At 40.2% G+C, this 15,871-nt stretch overlaps 2 protein-coding genes across 2 annotated transcripts; both read right to left on the minus strand.

Moving 5' to 3' along the window:
* Window positions 1-2,834: 2,834 nt before the first annotated feature.
* LOC133721394 (probable receptor-like protein kinase At2g23200) lies at window positions 2,835-6,479 on the minus strand. The gene has a single exon (XM_062147997.1). It carries the CDS (start codon window positions 5,464-5,466, stop codon window positions 3,040-3,042), a length of 2,427 nt encoding a protein of 808 aa, XP_062003981.1. The 5' UTR covers window positions 5,467-6,479; the 3' UTR covers window positions 2,835-3,039.
* On the minus strand, window positions 5,232-14,834 carry LOC133714784 (uncharacterized). The gene is made up of 3 exons (XM_062141072.1): window positions 12,093-14,834; window positions 6,508-8,994; window positions 5,232-5,369 (listed from the first exon to the last, which is right to left on the minus strand). Exons 1-2 carry the CDS (start codon window positions 14,587-14,589, stop codon window positions 6,524-6,526), a joined length of 4,968 nt encoding a protein of 1,655 aa, XP_061997056.1. The 5' UTR covers window positions 14,590-14,834; the 3' UTR covers window positions 5,232-5,369; window positions 6,508-6,523.
* Between the last annotated feature and the right edge of the window lie 1,037 nt (window positions 14,835-15,871).

Genomic DNA, 15,871 nt, shown 5'->3' on the forward strand with positions numbered 1-15,871 from the left:
TTCAATAATGACCAAATCTGCAATACGATCCAATTCCTGGTCAATGGCCTCAGTGAGAACATCTTCTGCAAATTTAGTAATCTGTTCATGGTTTGCAACATCAGGGGAGAGTTGCACCTGAGGAGTAGTGTCCAAGTTTTGCTCAGAAACATTGTTTACAGCCGTCCTGGGACGATACTCTTGACGCCCAATGAGAGAAGGCTTTTTAACTGCCTTTTGTACTTGAGCATTTTGCTCTTTGTTAGAGCTCTTCAAGGCCCTGCATTGGTCAGCCATGTGGCCAACCCTCCCACAATGAGTACACACATTCTCATAGACTACTTCAATTTGAAAACAATGAGTTTCACGCTCAACCATCAAAGAAGGTGGTAGTTCACCAGCAAGATCCACATCAATTAAGACTCTAGCAAAGTAGCCAAATTGTCTTTCCCTTGTGGCTTTATCAATTTGCAATGGAGTTCCGACCCCCCGAGCAATCTCCATAAGATGTTGTTGGTGCCAATAATCTTGGCTCAGACCATAAAACCTAACCCAAATTTGAGCATGAGTTTGTGGAAAGGAAACTCCAGGTACAAAATCTGGTTTCCACTGAGTTAGGCGAAAAATTCCATCCGGAAGAGTACAAGTACCTCCACTCCATACCCTACGCAGATCCTCTTCTGTGGCAAAATGAATGTCAAAGTAGCCTTTACCAAGAGGCACAAGACGCCATGGCTTTGAAGGCTGCCAGAGAGCAGCTAGAAATCCTTTTAGGGCATCAGCCTTAAGAGGTCTAGAACCCTTACGTAGAAGAAGACGACCAATAAGATTGGTTTTGAATTGCTTCAATTGCTCCTGATATAAGGATTCATTGATCTTGACATAAATTTTATCCCCGCGAACAACTGGGGATGGTAGTTGGCAGAGAGATATAGCAGCCTCTGTTGAGTTGGCGAGAATAGATGCAAAAGTGCGTGATTTTGGGGCTGTTGTAGGAGACGCAGAGGCCGTGTCCAGGCCTCCCAAGAATGCCCAGGGACATGCAGCCATATGATGCTTGAATACTCAAATTATATAGTTTTCCCAATGCTCCCAGCAATACAGATGCATTCAGTTTCAATTGCAGAGAACACGAAAGACATCCAAGGAAAAATTAAATTTCATCCGGTCACCATCTACGCTAGCCTATGTGCACGCCGGGAATGCTACTAGAGTTGTTGTGCTCCACATTTAATAGAAGGCGAAATTGAATCTAGTTTTTCTGGAAACTAACCTGACTGCAGGTCGGTGGTGTGTCGCAGATGAGCAGTGCCGATTAGCAGAGACACATAAAGCCTTTGCGAAGTGTGCTCCTAGTGAAGATGATGGTGTCCATCTCACCAAGATTGGAGGCCGGACGGCATCAGGGGAGGTCGCCTGAAGGTGACGAGTCGGTGGCGGCGAGGATGGGATCTGATTTGGGTGTGCTCAGAGCCGAATGAAAGTAGGAGCTCGATCCCTTCCTGATATACTTCAGCCCGGGCGCGTCTGCTTCTTTCTCTTCTCTCTTCTTCCGCCTAGTCAATTTCATTATGGAGTCTATCTTGGGTCCAGAAACTGCAGATATAAGTTTCCAATGGTGGACAGAGAAGGGGATAACAATGGTGGTGCTACCAAGCTACAGCTACACGCTATGACGATTATTGGCTTTGTAGGACTGATTATTATCCTTGTTATTGTAACTAAAGAGAAGTATGTAAAGGATCGCAATACAACCAGTTGTAAAAGAGATCACTGTGCTATTCTTGTTCTTAACAAACCATAACACACAACTGTGAAATCTCAACATCAAGAGTGTGTTGAAGAACTAGTTTTCCAATAGATATGCCTTCCACTATAAGAAAAGAGTGAAAGTTGCAAAGAAATCCTCTCAGTACATCCTGACTCCCAGTACTTGGTGATGATTCTGGTGCTCTCAAACTCCAATGATGTTCTGGTCGAGTGTCGAGCTCTTCGATCAGGAGTACTGATCATGGTGCTGCAGAGAGGGGTACGATGATCATCGGAAAAGCTTCGGTTTCGAGGTCTGCGAAGAAGATGAGGGACAGGGTTTTCGTAAGGTATCAGATGTCTACTATGGCTTCTGGACCTAGCAGGAAGGGCTCTGGCCACTAGAGGTTAAGATCATATTGTTTCGGAAATATTGCTTCTTCATTGGTGTGTGTAATTAACTTCTAGCTAGCTATGTAGTACTTGTAAAGAAGATAGTTTTGCTAGTAATAGAAATACTATTCTTGTTGCTGGTACATGTCAAATGATCAGAATCCTCATTTTGGTTCGTCTCTACTTGTTGTAATTTGCTCGACTTTATTTGTTCATAGCATTGAATCCTAACACTTACTCATGTAAGATCAATAGAATGTGAGGATGTGGAGTGTTCTCCTGTGCTGAAAAACAGAGACCTTACGAAATGGTTCATAAGGGTTTAAGTCTCTCCATCTATAGCCAATTAATTTTGAATGGATGTGTACGTTCGTAGAGTACTTAATCAACTTGAACCCTTGAGTTTGTAATACCGAGCCAGGATCAATGAAGCAAATAATAAGCATCAGATACCATTTCATTTGCTAGCAAAAGCCAGAGGCTAAGTATAGTTTTGGACGATCTCCAGCAAGTTGTAGCTAAAAGAATGCATTTTTGACATCTTGGTACAAGCAGTTAAAACCTAGGTACCTAGCCAAAGTGGGCCTTGTCTTTTTGTTTGGCCAACACAAATTAAAGTTAATCAAAAAAGCCCTAAATGTGGTGAATCTGAAATCTGAATAGCATTACCGTTAATATGTTTGCTATTCAATATATTATAAAGGATAATGGGGTTTTGAAAGAGATAATCATACAGGCCAAAGCAAATGTCTGAAGCAGTTTAGCTTTCATAGAATATGTAACTTCGACTTATGCTCCTCTAATACTAAAGCAGTTGTAAAATTGCTAATACAATCAAACATAGGAATAACACCAACCACTCACAATGAAACTCGAAACAAAGGTCAACTTACCTCACAAGTCACAAACTGAACAAATTTATCTGGCCTCGCCGATTCTCAGTTGGGAGAAAATTTCGCTTTCTGTGGACTCCATCTCATCGTCCCTCATATCAGCTCTGTTAACTGTCGAACCAAGTGAAGCAAAATGCCGAATATTTGGTAGTAAAAAAGCTGATGAAGCAGTGGTAGTGCTGTCCTCATGGGCTTCTCCAAGCCTCGCAGTTTGATGAAGCTTCAATGTATAGTCCATATCCCACAGCACCTCAGCCATAGTGGGCCTATCAGAAGAATCGTGTTGCAAACACTTCTCTGCAGTCTCAATAAAATGTCTCAGTGAGCTAGGATCAATATGACCCTTCAATGAAACGTCAATGACCTCTTCTAGCAACCCTTGTTTCTTGCACAGCACAACCCATTCAGCTAAGTTCACTTTCTCTCTTGGAAGCGTTATATCAATAGCAGGTCTTCCACATAACACCTCAAGAAGAACTACACCAAATGAGTACACATCAGACTTCTCTGTCAACTGCTGTGACATCATGTACTCGGGATCAAGGTAACCGATAGTGCCTTTCACAACCGTGCTGACATGAGTTTCATCAAGAGGGCCAGACCTCGAAAGCCCGAAGTCAGCGACTTTAGCAACAAGGTTCTCATCAAGCAATATGTTGGTGGACTTCACATCACGGTGGATGATGCCCCCTTCTGCACCTTTATGGAGATAATCAAGTCCAGTTGCTGAACCTATGCAAATTTCAAGTCTTTGCTTCCACGACAAGCGAGGCACATCCGATTCATACAAATGATCTCTCAAGGTCCCTTTTTCCATGAACTCATACACTAGTATCATCTCAGACCCTTCATCACAGTAACCAATTAAGGAGACAAGATGGCGGTGGCGGATTTTCGACAACACTATGATTTCTGTTTCAAATTCTGGAAGGCCTTGGCCTGACCTTTGGCCCTCTTGCTTACAACGCTTCACAGCCACTTTGGTGCCATTAGAGAGAGTTCCTTTATAAACATGCCCAAAACCACCCACACCTATCTGCATTTTCGGATCAAAGTTTTTTGTTGCAGACCGGATTTGAGCAAAAGATATCTTCAACCCAAGGTTGTGGGAAATCCCACCTCTGTTTCTCTTTTTCGCCTTTCTGTGTCTCAAACACAACATGAATCCAATGATGAAAAGAAACAGGCCTCCTCCAAGAACTGAACCAACCACAAGAGCCACATTTACCTTCTTGGACTCTTCCAAATTATAAATTAGAGCTGTTCCCTCCAATATCTCCAATATTTCCAACCCATTCAGAAAGGCATTTGGAATTGTTGTATTCTTCATGTTAGGGGCTATACTGATGTTAATGAGTTTAGACTCACTAGCATTCACCACAAAATCATAGTAGAAAGGAGTAGCCAACACAAGAGCAAAACGGGACTCCCGTCCAACGATCTGCTTACGGAAGTTGCCATTCGAATACAAGTCAAACACTATAGTATAAAAGGACTCAGAAACAATGTCACAGAAGTGTACACGGACAATGTGCCTAGCGTTCCTGCTCACACTAAAAGACCATGTTATGTTGGAGGAATTGGCTGGCCTGCTAGTAGTACTATTCATCTCCTTAGCTGTCTGGTAAACCAAATCCGGGGCAATAAAATTAGTAGATGCAACAAAATCATCAGCTTGATCCTTAATTTCGTGATTAAGCACTTGTTTGTAAGGGACATCCTTCGCAGAGTTTGGATCAGACAGATAGATATCATCCGTTTCCCAGTTTCTCCATATTGTGTCATTATCTGGTGAGAGCTCTGTGCCTCCAACATTCACTCGGTAAGTTGTGTGTAAAGGAAGATTACTGTTGTGATTCTCAGGGGTGAAATTTGAAGGTGCAAGGAAGACTTCAATGGCGTTTACAAAAGCAAAAGATGATGCTTGAGGTGTAAAATATAGTTTAAATGAGTTGCTAGTACTATTAATTCCAAGAAAGAATTCCTTTATTATAGCAGAGTTGCTAGTACTATTGATCTTGGCAGTGAAATTGTTCAACAGAGTGAACTTGGAATCCGAAACATTAAAAATTCCAGTAGAAAGATTACTTGAGGCCGAAGAAAAGGGAAAGAAGTGCAGGCGTACCAGATAAGTACCGGTTTCAGTGATTTCGAAATTGTAGTAGGATTGTTGACTGAAAACTCTTGCTGTCTGGTAGAGACTTGATATCGTAAGGTTGGTGCCTTTGATAGTCTCACTTTCCTTTGAGAAAGAGAAGGAATCAGGCTTCAAATCCCCAGTGAAATTCCGACCATTGAGGTCCACAGTAGCATCTGATCCACAATTGACGAAATACTTTTCTTGGACTTCATAAGCTAAAGAGAGAAAGTGAAGGGATGAGAACTGAAGGAGAAGAACAAGCTGAGAAAACAAAAGGATATGGAGGGTTCTACAATTATGAGGATTTTCCATGACCAATAATGGAGTTTGCTAGTTTCTTAGCAGAAGCACTGTCATTGGGAATGATGGACTGTATATGGAATCTGAACGTAGAAATTATGTGCAAGACTTGGAATAGGAACAGACGAAGACTTAAAAAGTGAAACATCAATAAAGTTATAATATTGGTAGATTTATCTAAATAGCCCTTAAATTTCATAGACTGATGTCACTGAACAGATAATTGGAGGACACTTTAGGTGTTTTTTCTATTTTTTTAGTTAAAGCGAATCACATAATTCACGAAAGTATCTTCCACTACTGAAAAGTTTGATGAGTCATCAAACTGTCTTTTACTCTTTTTTCCCAGGATGAGAAAAGCAGAACCCTCAATGGACCCCAAAAGGAACTAGTCCAGATTGCCAGAAAATGAGAGAGCCAGTCTGTGGAATAACTTAATTTTGATAATATAATGCAACTGTGAAACCTCTACCACAACATAGTGAACTCAACTAGCTCCAACAAATGATTAAATTACAAAGAAACTTCTGGATACAGCCTGAGTCGAAAAATCAAAGTAAAAAAACCAATGACATGATAACTCCCGATCTTCTAGTGAAATTATAAAAGATATCCATCCACTCCCGATCTTCTACTGTAGTTTTCGTTTTAAAGGTTCTAGTGTTTTTTTATCACAGTTTTGAGTCTACTTTAATCTGAACCTTTTTGTATCCTGATCCTACTGTTCCTGTTACTGTCCTGTTCCTAAACTCTACATTTTGTGACTTGTCTGAGTCAGGTTTGGCCTGAGGACGCATACTGGATGTCGGAACAAGGATGAAACGCTAACTAGCTCGGAGTTTAGGCTATGAGAGTATGAGGGTCTTTGAAGTAGAGTCTCAAGGAAAACAGTCAAATGTCTGCCATATGTTACTTTTACACAATTAATACTATTATATCACATCTTAGAGATGGCAAAGTGGTGCTGATGAAATCAAAGACACGATTCTAATTGATAAGGTACATCTAACTTACTTCTACAGGCTAAAGAAGCTTAAACAAGAGTAGTGTTACCTGACAAAGTTCATATTTATCTGGCATCACCAATTTTCAATTGAGAGAAAATTTCACTTTCTGTCGTCTCCAAGTCAGCTTCCCTGATATCATCTCCATTCCTCGTCGAACCAAGTGAAGGAAAACGCTGAACATTTGGCAAAGAGAATGCTGCTGATGAAGCATCAATGTTTGTGCTGTCCTCATGAGCCTCTTTAAGCTTTGTTGTTTGCTGAAGCTGTAATGCATACTCCAAATCCCACAGAACATCCGCCATTGTTGGCCTATCACAAGCATCTTCTTGCAAACACTTCTCAACCGTCTCACCAAACTTACGCAGTGAGTTAGGATCAATCTGACCCTTTAGTGGAGAATCAACAATCTCTTCAAGCAGCCCTCTTTTCTGGCAAAGCATTCCCCATTCAGCCAAGTTCATTTGCTCTCTTGGAAGCGTTGGATCAATAGCTGGTCTTGCACACAACACTTCAAGTAGAACTACACCAAATGAGTAAACATCAGATTTTTCTGTCAACTGTTCAGACATCATGTACTCAGGATCAAGATAACCAAAAGTGCCTTTAACATTGGTGCTGACATGCGTTTCATCGAGAGCTCCAGATCTCGAAAGGCCAAAATCTGCAACTTTGGCTACATGGTTTTCATCAAGCAATATGTTGGTGGACTTGACATCACGGTGAATGATTCCCCCAGCTGCACCTGTGTGGAGATAATGAAGACCCCTTGCTGCACCAGTACAAATTTCAAGTCTTTGCTTCCATGACAAGCGAGGCACATCCGAATCATACAAATGATCTCTCAACGTCCCTTTTTCCATGAACTCATACACTAGTATCATCTCAGACCTTTCATTACAATAACCAATTAAGGAGACAAGATGGCGGTGGCGGATTTTCGACAACACTATGATTTCTGTTTCGAATTCTGGGAGACCTTGGCCTGAACCTGATCCATGCTCATCTCGCTTATAAGCTCGCTTCACAGCCACTTTTGTACCATTCAAGAGAGTCCCTCTATAAACATTCCCAAAGCCACCCTTACCTATCACCAAATTTGTGTCAAAGTTGTTTGTTGCAGACTGAATTTCATTAAAAGATATCTTCAACCCAAGGTAATTAAGATTGAGAGCGGAGCTGTGAGAACTCCCTCCTCCATTTGCAGGCATTGGTGACCAAACTGAAGTTTCCACACGTTTTTTCGCCTTTCTGTGTCTGAAACCGAACACAAATCCAACTATTAAAACGCATATGAGTGACAGGCCTCCAAGAACTGAACCAACCACGGGAGCCACAATATTCTTCTTGGAGTCTCTCACAGTAGGAATTGGAGCTAATCCCTCCACTATCTCCAATATTTCCAAACCATTTAGAAAAGCATCTGCAGATTCACTCTTAGGTTTTACGGTGATGTTAATGAGTTCAGACTCACTAGAATTCACCAGAAAGTCATAGTAGAAAGGAACAGCCGGATATTGAGAAATGTTGCTGATCTCCTTGCGGAGGTTGCCATTTGAATACAAGTTAAATATAATCTCACCAGGCTGACCAATAATGTCACAGAAGTGAGCCCGGACAATGTGTCTAGCTTTCCTACTCACACTAAAAAACCATGTTACGTTGGAGGATATGGCTGGCCTGCTACTACTGTTACTCATATGTTTAGCAGTCTCGTAAACCTGAATTGGGGCAAAAGTATAGTTGGATAGGAATAGACCATCAACTGGTCCTGGCAAGTAATTTAGATTAAGTTCACTTTTAGGAGTGGCATTCTTTGCAGAGTTTGGATCAGAAAGATGACTATCATCTGTTTCCCAGTTTCTCCCTTTTGTGTCATTCCATGGTGAGCCTCCAACGTTCAGTCGGTAAATTGTGTGTAAAGGGAGATTACTGATATTGTTCTCAGGGATGAAATCTGAAGGGGCAAGGAATAATTCAATGGCATTTACAAATGCAAAAGATGATGGTTGAGGAATAAAATATAGTCTAAATGAGTCGGTAATATCAATTCGGACAAAGAATTCCTTTATCACAGGGTAGTTGGTACTGTTCTTGGCAGTGAAATTGTTCAACAGCGTGAAATTCTTAGAATCCAAGACACCGAAAACAGCTGTGGAGAGATTATTTGAGGAGGAGGAGGAGGAGGAGAAAGCTAAGAAATGTAGGCTTACCAGATAAGTACCATTTTGAGTGATGTTGAACTGGTAGTAGAATGCTTTACTGAAACCTCTTGCTGTCTTATATAGAGGTGCTATATCTAGCAACTGGTTGATGTCTTTGACAACAGCCTTGCTTTTGGAGAAAGAGTAACCAGACTTCGATTCCCCGGAGAAATTCTGGCCAGTAGTATTGAGGCTCGCATTATCATGTGAGCCACAGTTGATGTAATAATCATCGGCTAAAGAGAGAAAGTGAAGGGATGACAGGTTGAGGAGAAAAACAAGCAGAGAGAGCAATGGGATATGAACATGTTCCATGGTTGATTTTTCTAATACTTGGAAGGACCATGGAGTTCAATGAGCATGGAGTTGTGCAATTAATATAGAGACTAAGAACAGGAAACGTCTGCGAAACTTGGAAAATTGAAATATCAACCATACAAATTTGGAAAATTCCAAGCCGGACAAAGGTAAATTTATTCAGATATCCCTAATACATTACACACACTGGCCGATAAAACAGAGGGCATTTTGGGTGTTCTACTCATATTGCCAAACAAAATAGAGAAGACTCTTCTCTATTTAGACTTGCTGTCTTTTGGCATTTGGATGAGAATAGCAGTAACATCAATGGTCCCAGAAAGAGCACTATGAGACTAGTCTAGCTCTGTTTTTTAATTGGACAATGAAAAAGAGCACTTTGAGATTAGTCTAATTGATTTCAACTTGCAGTACCTAAACTATCGAACACTAAACAAGAACTAAACCATGCTCGTGAATGAAGATCTCTGCCTGTACGTACTAATGACAAACCCACAGAACTGTAGTCTGTAACTTAAACCGGTTTATATTGTCAAAACTTGATTGGGAATAGGAGCTTGGGAATATACCTGACTACTGGAATAAGATTTTGAATGGCTATCACCTTAGAACTAAGCAATGACAACTATCTACTGAAGCTTTAAGACAAAACCTTTGTACCATGGCTTCAGAAGTAGGAACTAAGCCAGTTTCAGCCAAAATGACTTCCTAAAACGAAATTGTTCGTTCTTTCATGTATGGTATTCTAGTTTGTATGATGAACGATTTCTTACTGAAAGTCGTGTTGGGCCAAAACTAGCAGATTAATTAAACACTGAGATTGGCTTTTTTCTAACTGGTTAGGAACTCAGGATACATACATACCTCTCTTCTCACATTTTCGGCTTCTCGATCTGATCTGTTTCACCGAGTCTTCTTGATGAATGGACAGGCCGCAACAGGGTGTCTACTGGTGGAGAGAGATGAGATAGTGAAGAGATTCAAGATGGCTGTGAATGGTGCAACAGACGAGATTGGATTCTTGGAGATGAAGATCGGGTATGGGTAAAGATTTTATGCTAATCAAGAAGATGATCCCTAAAAAGTATGTAATGTATCACTGTACAATAAATTATTCAAAGAGATTGGGTTGCTTATTGATTTCATTATGACTAAAAAATAAAAATTGTTGATAAACATGCTGCATAATTCAGTACAATTATATCAAGTGAATGAACCAGAAAACTTGACTGTGCTACTTATCACATTCATATCAATATTCCTTCGCCTAATATTCTCTCTCAAGATTACACCTAGTCAGATTTCATTATGGAGTCTATTTTGGGTCCAGGAACTGCAGATATAAACTCACAAGGGTGGACAGAGAAGGGGAAAACAATGGTGATATTGGTAGGACTGATTACTATCCTTGTTATTGTAACTAAAGAGAAGTATGTAATGGATCACAATACAAACAGTTAAAAAAGAGATCACTGTGCTATTCTTGTTCTTAACAAACCATAAGACAAGTAGAAACCACCAATTAGTGTGTTCTGTGATAGTACTGTACACATTATTTCCTCACAAGGATTAATACATGGAAGTATGACGTCTGTTTAACATGACAGTAACTGTATTTATGTCCTGCATTTTATCTAAGAGAAAACATTAGAACAGTTTTAGGCATGCTGAGCCCTTTACGTATGGTTATATCCATCTCCATCTCACCCACTCTCTAACTCTTTAAACATTGAATCAATGATCCCAAAGTCAAGGCAACCACAAGTTGGGTAAGTCAGACCACATTTTTACAGTGTCTAGATTGATAACTAATCGTAAGTTTGCAACTGTGAAATCTCAACCTCAAGCGTGTGTTGAAGAACTTGTTTTCCAATAAATATGCCTTTCACTATAAGAAAAGAATGAAGTTGCAAAGACATCCTCCTGGTACATCCTGACTCAAGCAGAATCAAAGTTAAAAACCCCTAATATATGGTTTTTTTGATAAATGTGAGATTTTGAGAGAATTCTAGCCACTCCATCTGAGACTTCGTCATTTTGGGTTCGAGGATGAAGCATTTGTTACCATAATTCTGGTTATTCTTTGATCTAAATGATCTTACTCTCCAAGATAAATCCTTTTCCTAGGCACTACATTTTGCAACTTTGAGTCAGGATGCCACAAAATTAAAAATCACTGTGCTATTCATATTCTTAGAATCTTAGCAAACAATAACACAAATATAGAACAAGGAATTAGTGTACTCTGCGATACTATACACATTTTTTCACTTGCATTTATCAGAAGGCTTAATACATGAAACCATGACTTCTGTTTTTAATATCACTACTCTAATTTTGTCCTGCCTTTTAGCTAACAGAGAACATTGTTTACAGTTGGATGTGCTTTAAACATAGCACCAGTCCAAAGGAACAGCTTTAGGCATGCTGAGTCCTTTACTTTTGTTCCTATCAATCTCCATCTCACTAACTCTTTAACTCTCCAAACAGTTGAATCAATGATCCCAAAGTCAAACTATGTTGAAGAACTTGTTTTGCATAAATATGCCTTTCTTTATATGAAATGAGTATACATGCAAAGACATTCTCCTGGTACTTCCTGACTCAAGCAAAACCAAAGTCAAAAACCTTAATAGGTTTTTCTTTCTGTTAAATATGACATTTTGAGAGAATTCTAGCCACTCCATCTAAGACTTTTGGGTTTGAGGATTTAGCATTTGTTACCATACTTATGGTTTTTCATTAATCTGAATTCTTTTGTACCCTGATCTTACCGTCCAAGTTAAATCCTTGTCTCTGGCTCTACATTTTGCAACTTGTTCAACTCAGGAAACCACATAACTGGATGCCAGAGAAAGGATAAAAAGGCCAACTTGCCCAGAGTTTAGGCTATGAAAGTATGAGGGTGGCTGAAGCAGCCTCAGGAAAACAGTGAAGATGAAATCACATGTAGCTTCAATTTATGCAGAATTGAGACTATCATATATTACATCTTAAAGATGCTAATAAAACAAACACACAGATAAAGTAACACGGCACATCACTAATATTACTTGACAGGTTACAGAAACAAAAACAAAATTAATGTTAGCTGACGAACCTTACATCTATCTGGCATCACCAATTTTCAATTGGGAGAAAATTTCGTTTTCTGTTGTGTCCAATTCGTCGTCTCTCATATCATCTCCATTTATGGTTGAACCAAGTGAAGGAAAGCGTTGAACAACTGGCAAACGATATGCTGCTGATGAACCATCAATTGTTGTGCTGTCCTCATGAGCCTCTTTAAGCTTTGTTGTTTGCTGAAGCTGTAATGCATACTCCAAATCCCACAGCACATCGGCCATTGTTGGCCTAACAGAAGCATCTTCTTGCAAACACTTCTCAACCGTATCACCGAACTTTCTCAGTGAGCTAGGATTAATCTGATTTTTTAATGGAAAATCAACAATCTGTTCAAGCAACCCTTTTTTCTTGCACAGCATTCCCCATTCAGCTAAATTCATTTGCTCTCTTGGAAGTGTTGGATCAATAGCAGGTCTTCCACATAACACCTCAAGAAGAACTACACCAAATGAGTAAACATCAGATTTTTCTGTCAGTTGTTGAGACATCATGTACTCAGGATCAAGGTAACCAAAAGTGCCTTTGACATTTGTGCTGACATGGGTTTCATCAAGAGGTCCAGATCTTGAAAGCCCAAAGTCAGCAACTTTGGCGACATGGTTTTCATCAAGCAATATGTTGGTGGACTTGACATCTCGGTGAATGATTCCCCCAGCTGCACCTGTGTGGAGATAATGAAGACCCCTTGCTGCTCCAGTACAAATTTCAAGTCTTTGCTTCCATGTCAAGCGAGGCAAGTTCGAATCATACAAATGGTCTCTCAAGGTCCCCTTTTCCATGAACTCATAGACTAGTATCATCTCAGACCTTTCATCACAGTAACCAATTAAGGACACAAGATGGCGGTGGCGAATCTTGGACAACACCATAATCTCTGTTTGAAATTCTGGACGGCCTTGGCCTGATCCTGACCCATGCTCATCTCGCTTATAAGCTCGCTTTACAGCCACTTTTGTGCCATTATATAGAGTCCCTCTATAAACGTTCCCGAAGCCACCCTTACCTATCATCAATTTGGTGTCAAACTTGTTTGTTGCAGACTGAATTTCAGCAAAAGATATCTTCAACCCAAGATTCATTAGATTCATAGGCGATCCAGTGATGGTTCTTTCAGTCCCTCTGCTGTAGGAGCTCCCTCCATTTTCAAGCATTGGTGACCAATCTGCAATTTCAACTCGCTTTTCTGCCTTTCTGTGTCTCGAACAGAACACAAATCCAGCTACTAAAACGCAGATGAGTGACAAGCCTCCAAGAACTGAACCAACAACAAGAGCCACCATATTCTTCTTGGACTCTTTCACATTAGGAATTGAAGCTACACCCTCCATTATCTCCAATACTTCTAGCCCATTTAGAAATGCATTCTGAACTGTAGCATCTTCCACGTTAGGTCTTATGGTGATGCTAATGAGTTCAGACTCACTCGGACTCACCATAAAATCATAGTAGAAAGGAAGGGCCGAAAGTCCAGAAATCGTGTTATTGCTGCTACCAATCTCCTTGCGCAAGTTGCCATTGGAATACAAGTTAAATACAACATTATAGGGCTGATCAATAATGTCACAGAAGTGAGCCCGCACAATGTGTCTAGCATTCCCACTCACTCTAAAAGACCAAGTTATGTTGGAGGAATTGGCTGGCCTGCTAGCAGTGATATTCATCACTTTAGCAGTCTGGTAAACCCAATCCGGGGCAACAGACGCATTAGATGCAACCAAACCATCAATTTCTCCGACGTAATTCCTATTGAGGGTACCTTTGTTGCTATCCTTAGCAGAGTTTGGATCAGGCAGGTAAGTGTCATCCGTTTCCCAGCTTCTCCACAATGTATCATTTTGTGAAGGGCCCCCAACATTCACTCTGTAAATTGTCTGTAAAGGGAAATTACTGGTGTAATTCTCAGGAATGAAGTTGGTGAAATCTGAAGGGATGGCTAAGAATTCAATGGCATTTACAAATGCCAAAGATGATGTCCGGGGTGTAAAATACAGTCTAAATGAGTCAGTACTATCAATTCTGATAAAGAACTCCTTTATCAAAGGAGAACTAGTACTATTCTTGGCAGTGAAATTGTTCAACAGTGTGAACTTTGTAGAATCCAAAACATCAAAAACAGCTGAGGACAGATTACTTGAGGTGGAAGAAAAAGCCAAGAAATGTAGGCGTACCAGATAAGTACCAATAGTGATCTTGAACTCATAGTAGAACGGATCACTGGAAGCTCTGGCTGTCTGGTAGAGAGGTGATACTGAAGCTGGCAACTGGTTCATGTATGTGATGGCGTCGCTTTTGGAAAAAGAGGAACCAGAATTCGAGTCTCCAACGAAATTCTGGCCGGTAGTGAGGTTCACATTAGCATCCGAGCCACAATTGATGTAGTAATCATCAGCGAAAGAGAGAAAGTGAAGGTTTGAGAATTGGAGGAGAAAAACAAGCAGACAACATATGGGGACATGGACTCTGCCCTTTTGAAGAATTTCCATGGCAAATGATGGACTTTGTTGATTATGCTCAGCAGAATACTCTGGAGTTGAATGAACTCCAATGTGCAGTATAAAGACTTGGAACAGGAAAAGTCTGCTGGCTTGGAAAGTTGAAATATCAACCAGACAAATTTGGATTTAGAAAATTCCAAGCAACACTCTAGTAGATTGATGCATATATCCCTAATATATCATACACTAGGCAGAAAAAACAGAGGACATTTTGGGTGTTTACAGTTCTTTCTGGTCCAACCACATCATATCAGCAACTAATGAAAAGTTATCATTTTTTTTTTTTTTTTTTGAGACAACTAATAAGACTTTGTGTCTTCTGGCATTTGGATGAGAATATCAGTAACATCAATGGCCCCAGAAAGAGCACTACTAGACATCAGTGTAGTTGACTTCCGCAGCCCGTAAACTATAGTGCATAATAAACAAGGAACTAAAAGATGCCCGTGACTTAACCCAGTTTTTATAATAAAAAAGAAAAAGAAAAATTAAAACTTGATTGGGAACATACCGGACGCAGTGTTTGAATGGCCATAACCCTTTTCTGGATTGCATCATCTTCCTCCTCAAAAGCGTAAAGCTACTACCTTTCCAATGCTTAGAAATGGCCATAACCCATTAAGCAATGCCATTTCTACATCTCTTTATTCTGCCAATTAAATCAGCCTCTGTCATTAAAGAGAGTTTTGATTCGGTTGATGGCAAATCCTGACAAAAAAAAGCCATTTTTCGGATTGGATGAAGATACTAGGCACAATGTTGAGGACCTTTTTGGCTTCAAAGAAGGGACCTTGCCTCTTGGAGTGCCCCTTATTTCTACTAGAGTACTCACACCCAGAGAATTGAAGTCATTGAACCATTTGGATTAGAAGACTCATCTTTTTGGGCTTCTTTCTTCTCTATGAAAACGGGCTTATCTTAACCAAAGTCGCTGTCTTTAGGGCCTTCCGGGGTTTAAAAGGAGTTGAGAAGCGGAAGAGGTAAGAAGGAGAGAATGGCAGACTCGTAATAACTGGAAAATTTGATGGTTTTTAGTATCAATCAGTTTTGTTGATAAAAATGGATAAGCTGAAGCCAATTCGAACGTGGGCGAGTCGTCATCATCTTCAGCACCAACTCCTGAGGCTGAGCTATAAATTTCAGTCATCTCACTGTTAGCTTTCTCTTCGAATTTTGTTGCTTCATTTATCTCTGATCACTTGTGAAAATTTCACAGGCTAATACTAGAATCGAGGGAGCTACCATTTGTGGATACCCAATACTAGAAGGA

The sequence above is a fragment of the Rosa rugosa genome, chromosome 1, assembly GCF_958449725.1.
Source record: "Rosa rugosa chromosome 1, drRosRugo1.1, whole genome shotgun sequence".
In the NCBI taxonomy this organism is placed as follows: domain Eukaryota; kingdom Viridiplantae; phylum Streptophyta; class Magnoliopsida; order Rosales; family Rosaceae; genus Rosa; species Rosa rugosa.

What these genes read in the sequence shown, in the direction of transcription:
- LOC133721394 (XM_062147997.1), bottom strand. Translation starts at nt 5,466, where the DNA reads ATGGAAAATCCTCATAATTGTAGAACCCTCCATATCCTTTTGTTTTCT.
- LOC133714784 (XM_062141072.1), bottom strand. Translation starts at nt 14,589, where the DNA reads ATGGAAATTCTTCAAAAGGGCAGAGTCCATGTCCCCATATGTTGTCTG. An exon ending in ATTGAAAATTGGTGATGCCA is followed by an intron (nt 8,995 to 12,092) that starts GATAGATGTAAG and finishes GGTCCTTCCAAG; the next exon opens with TATTAGAAAAATCAACCATG.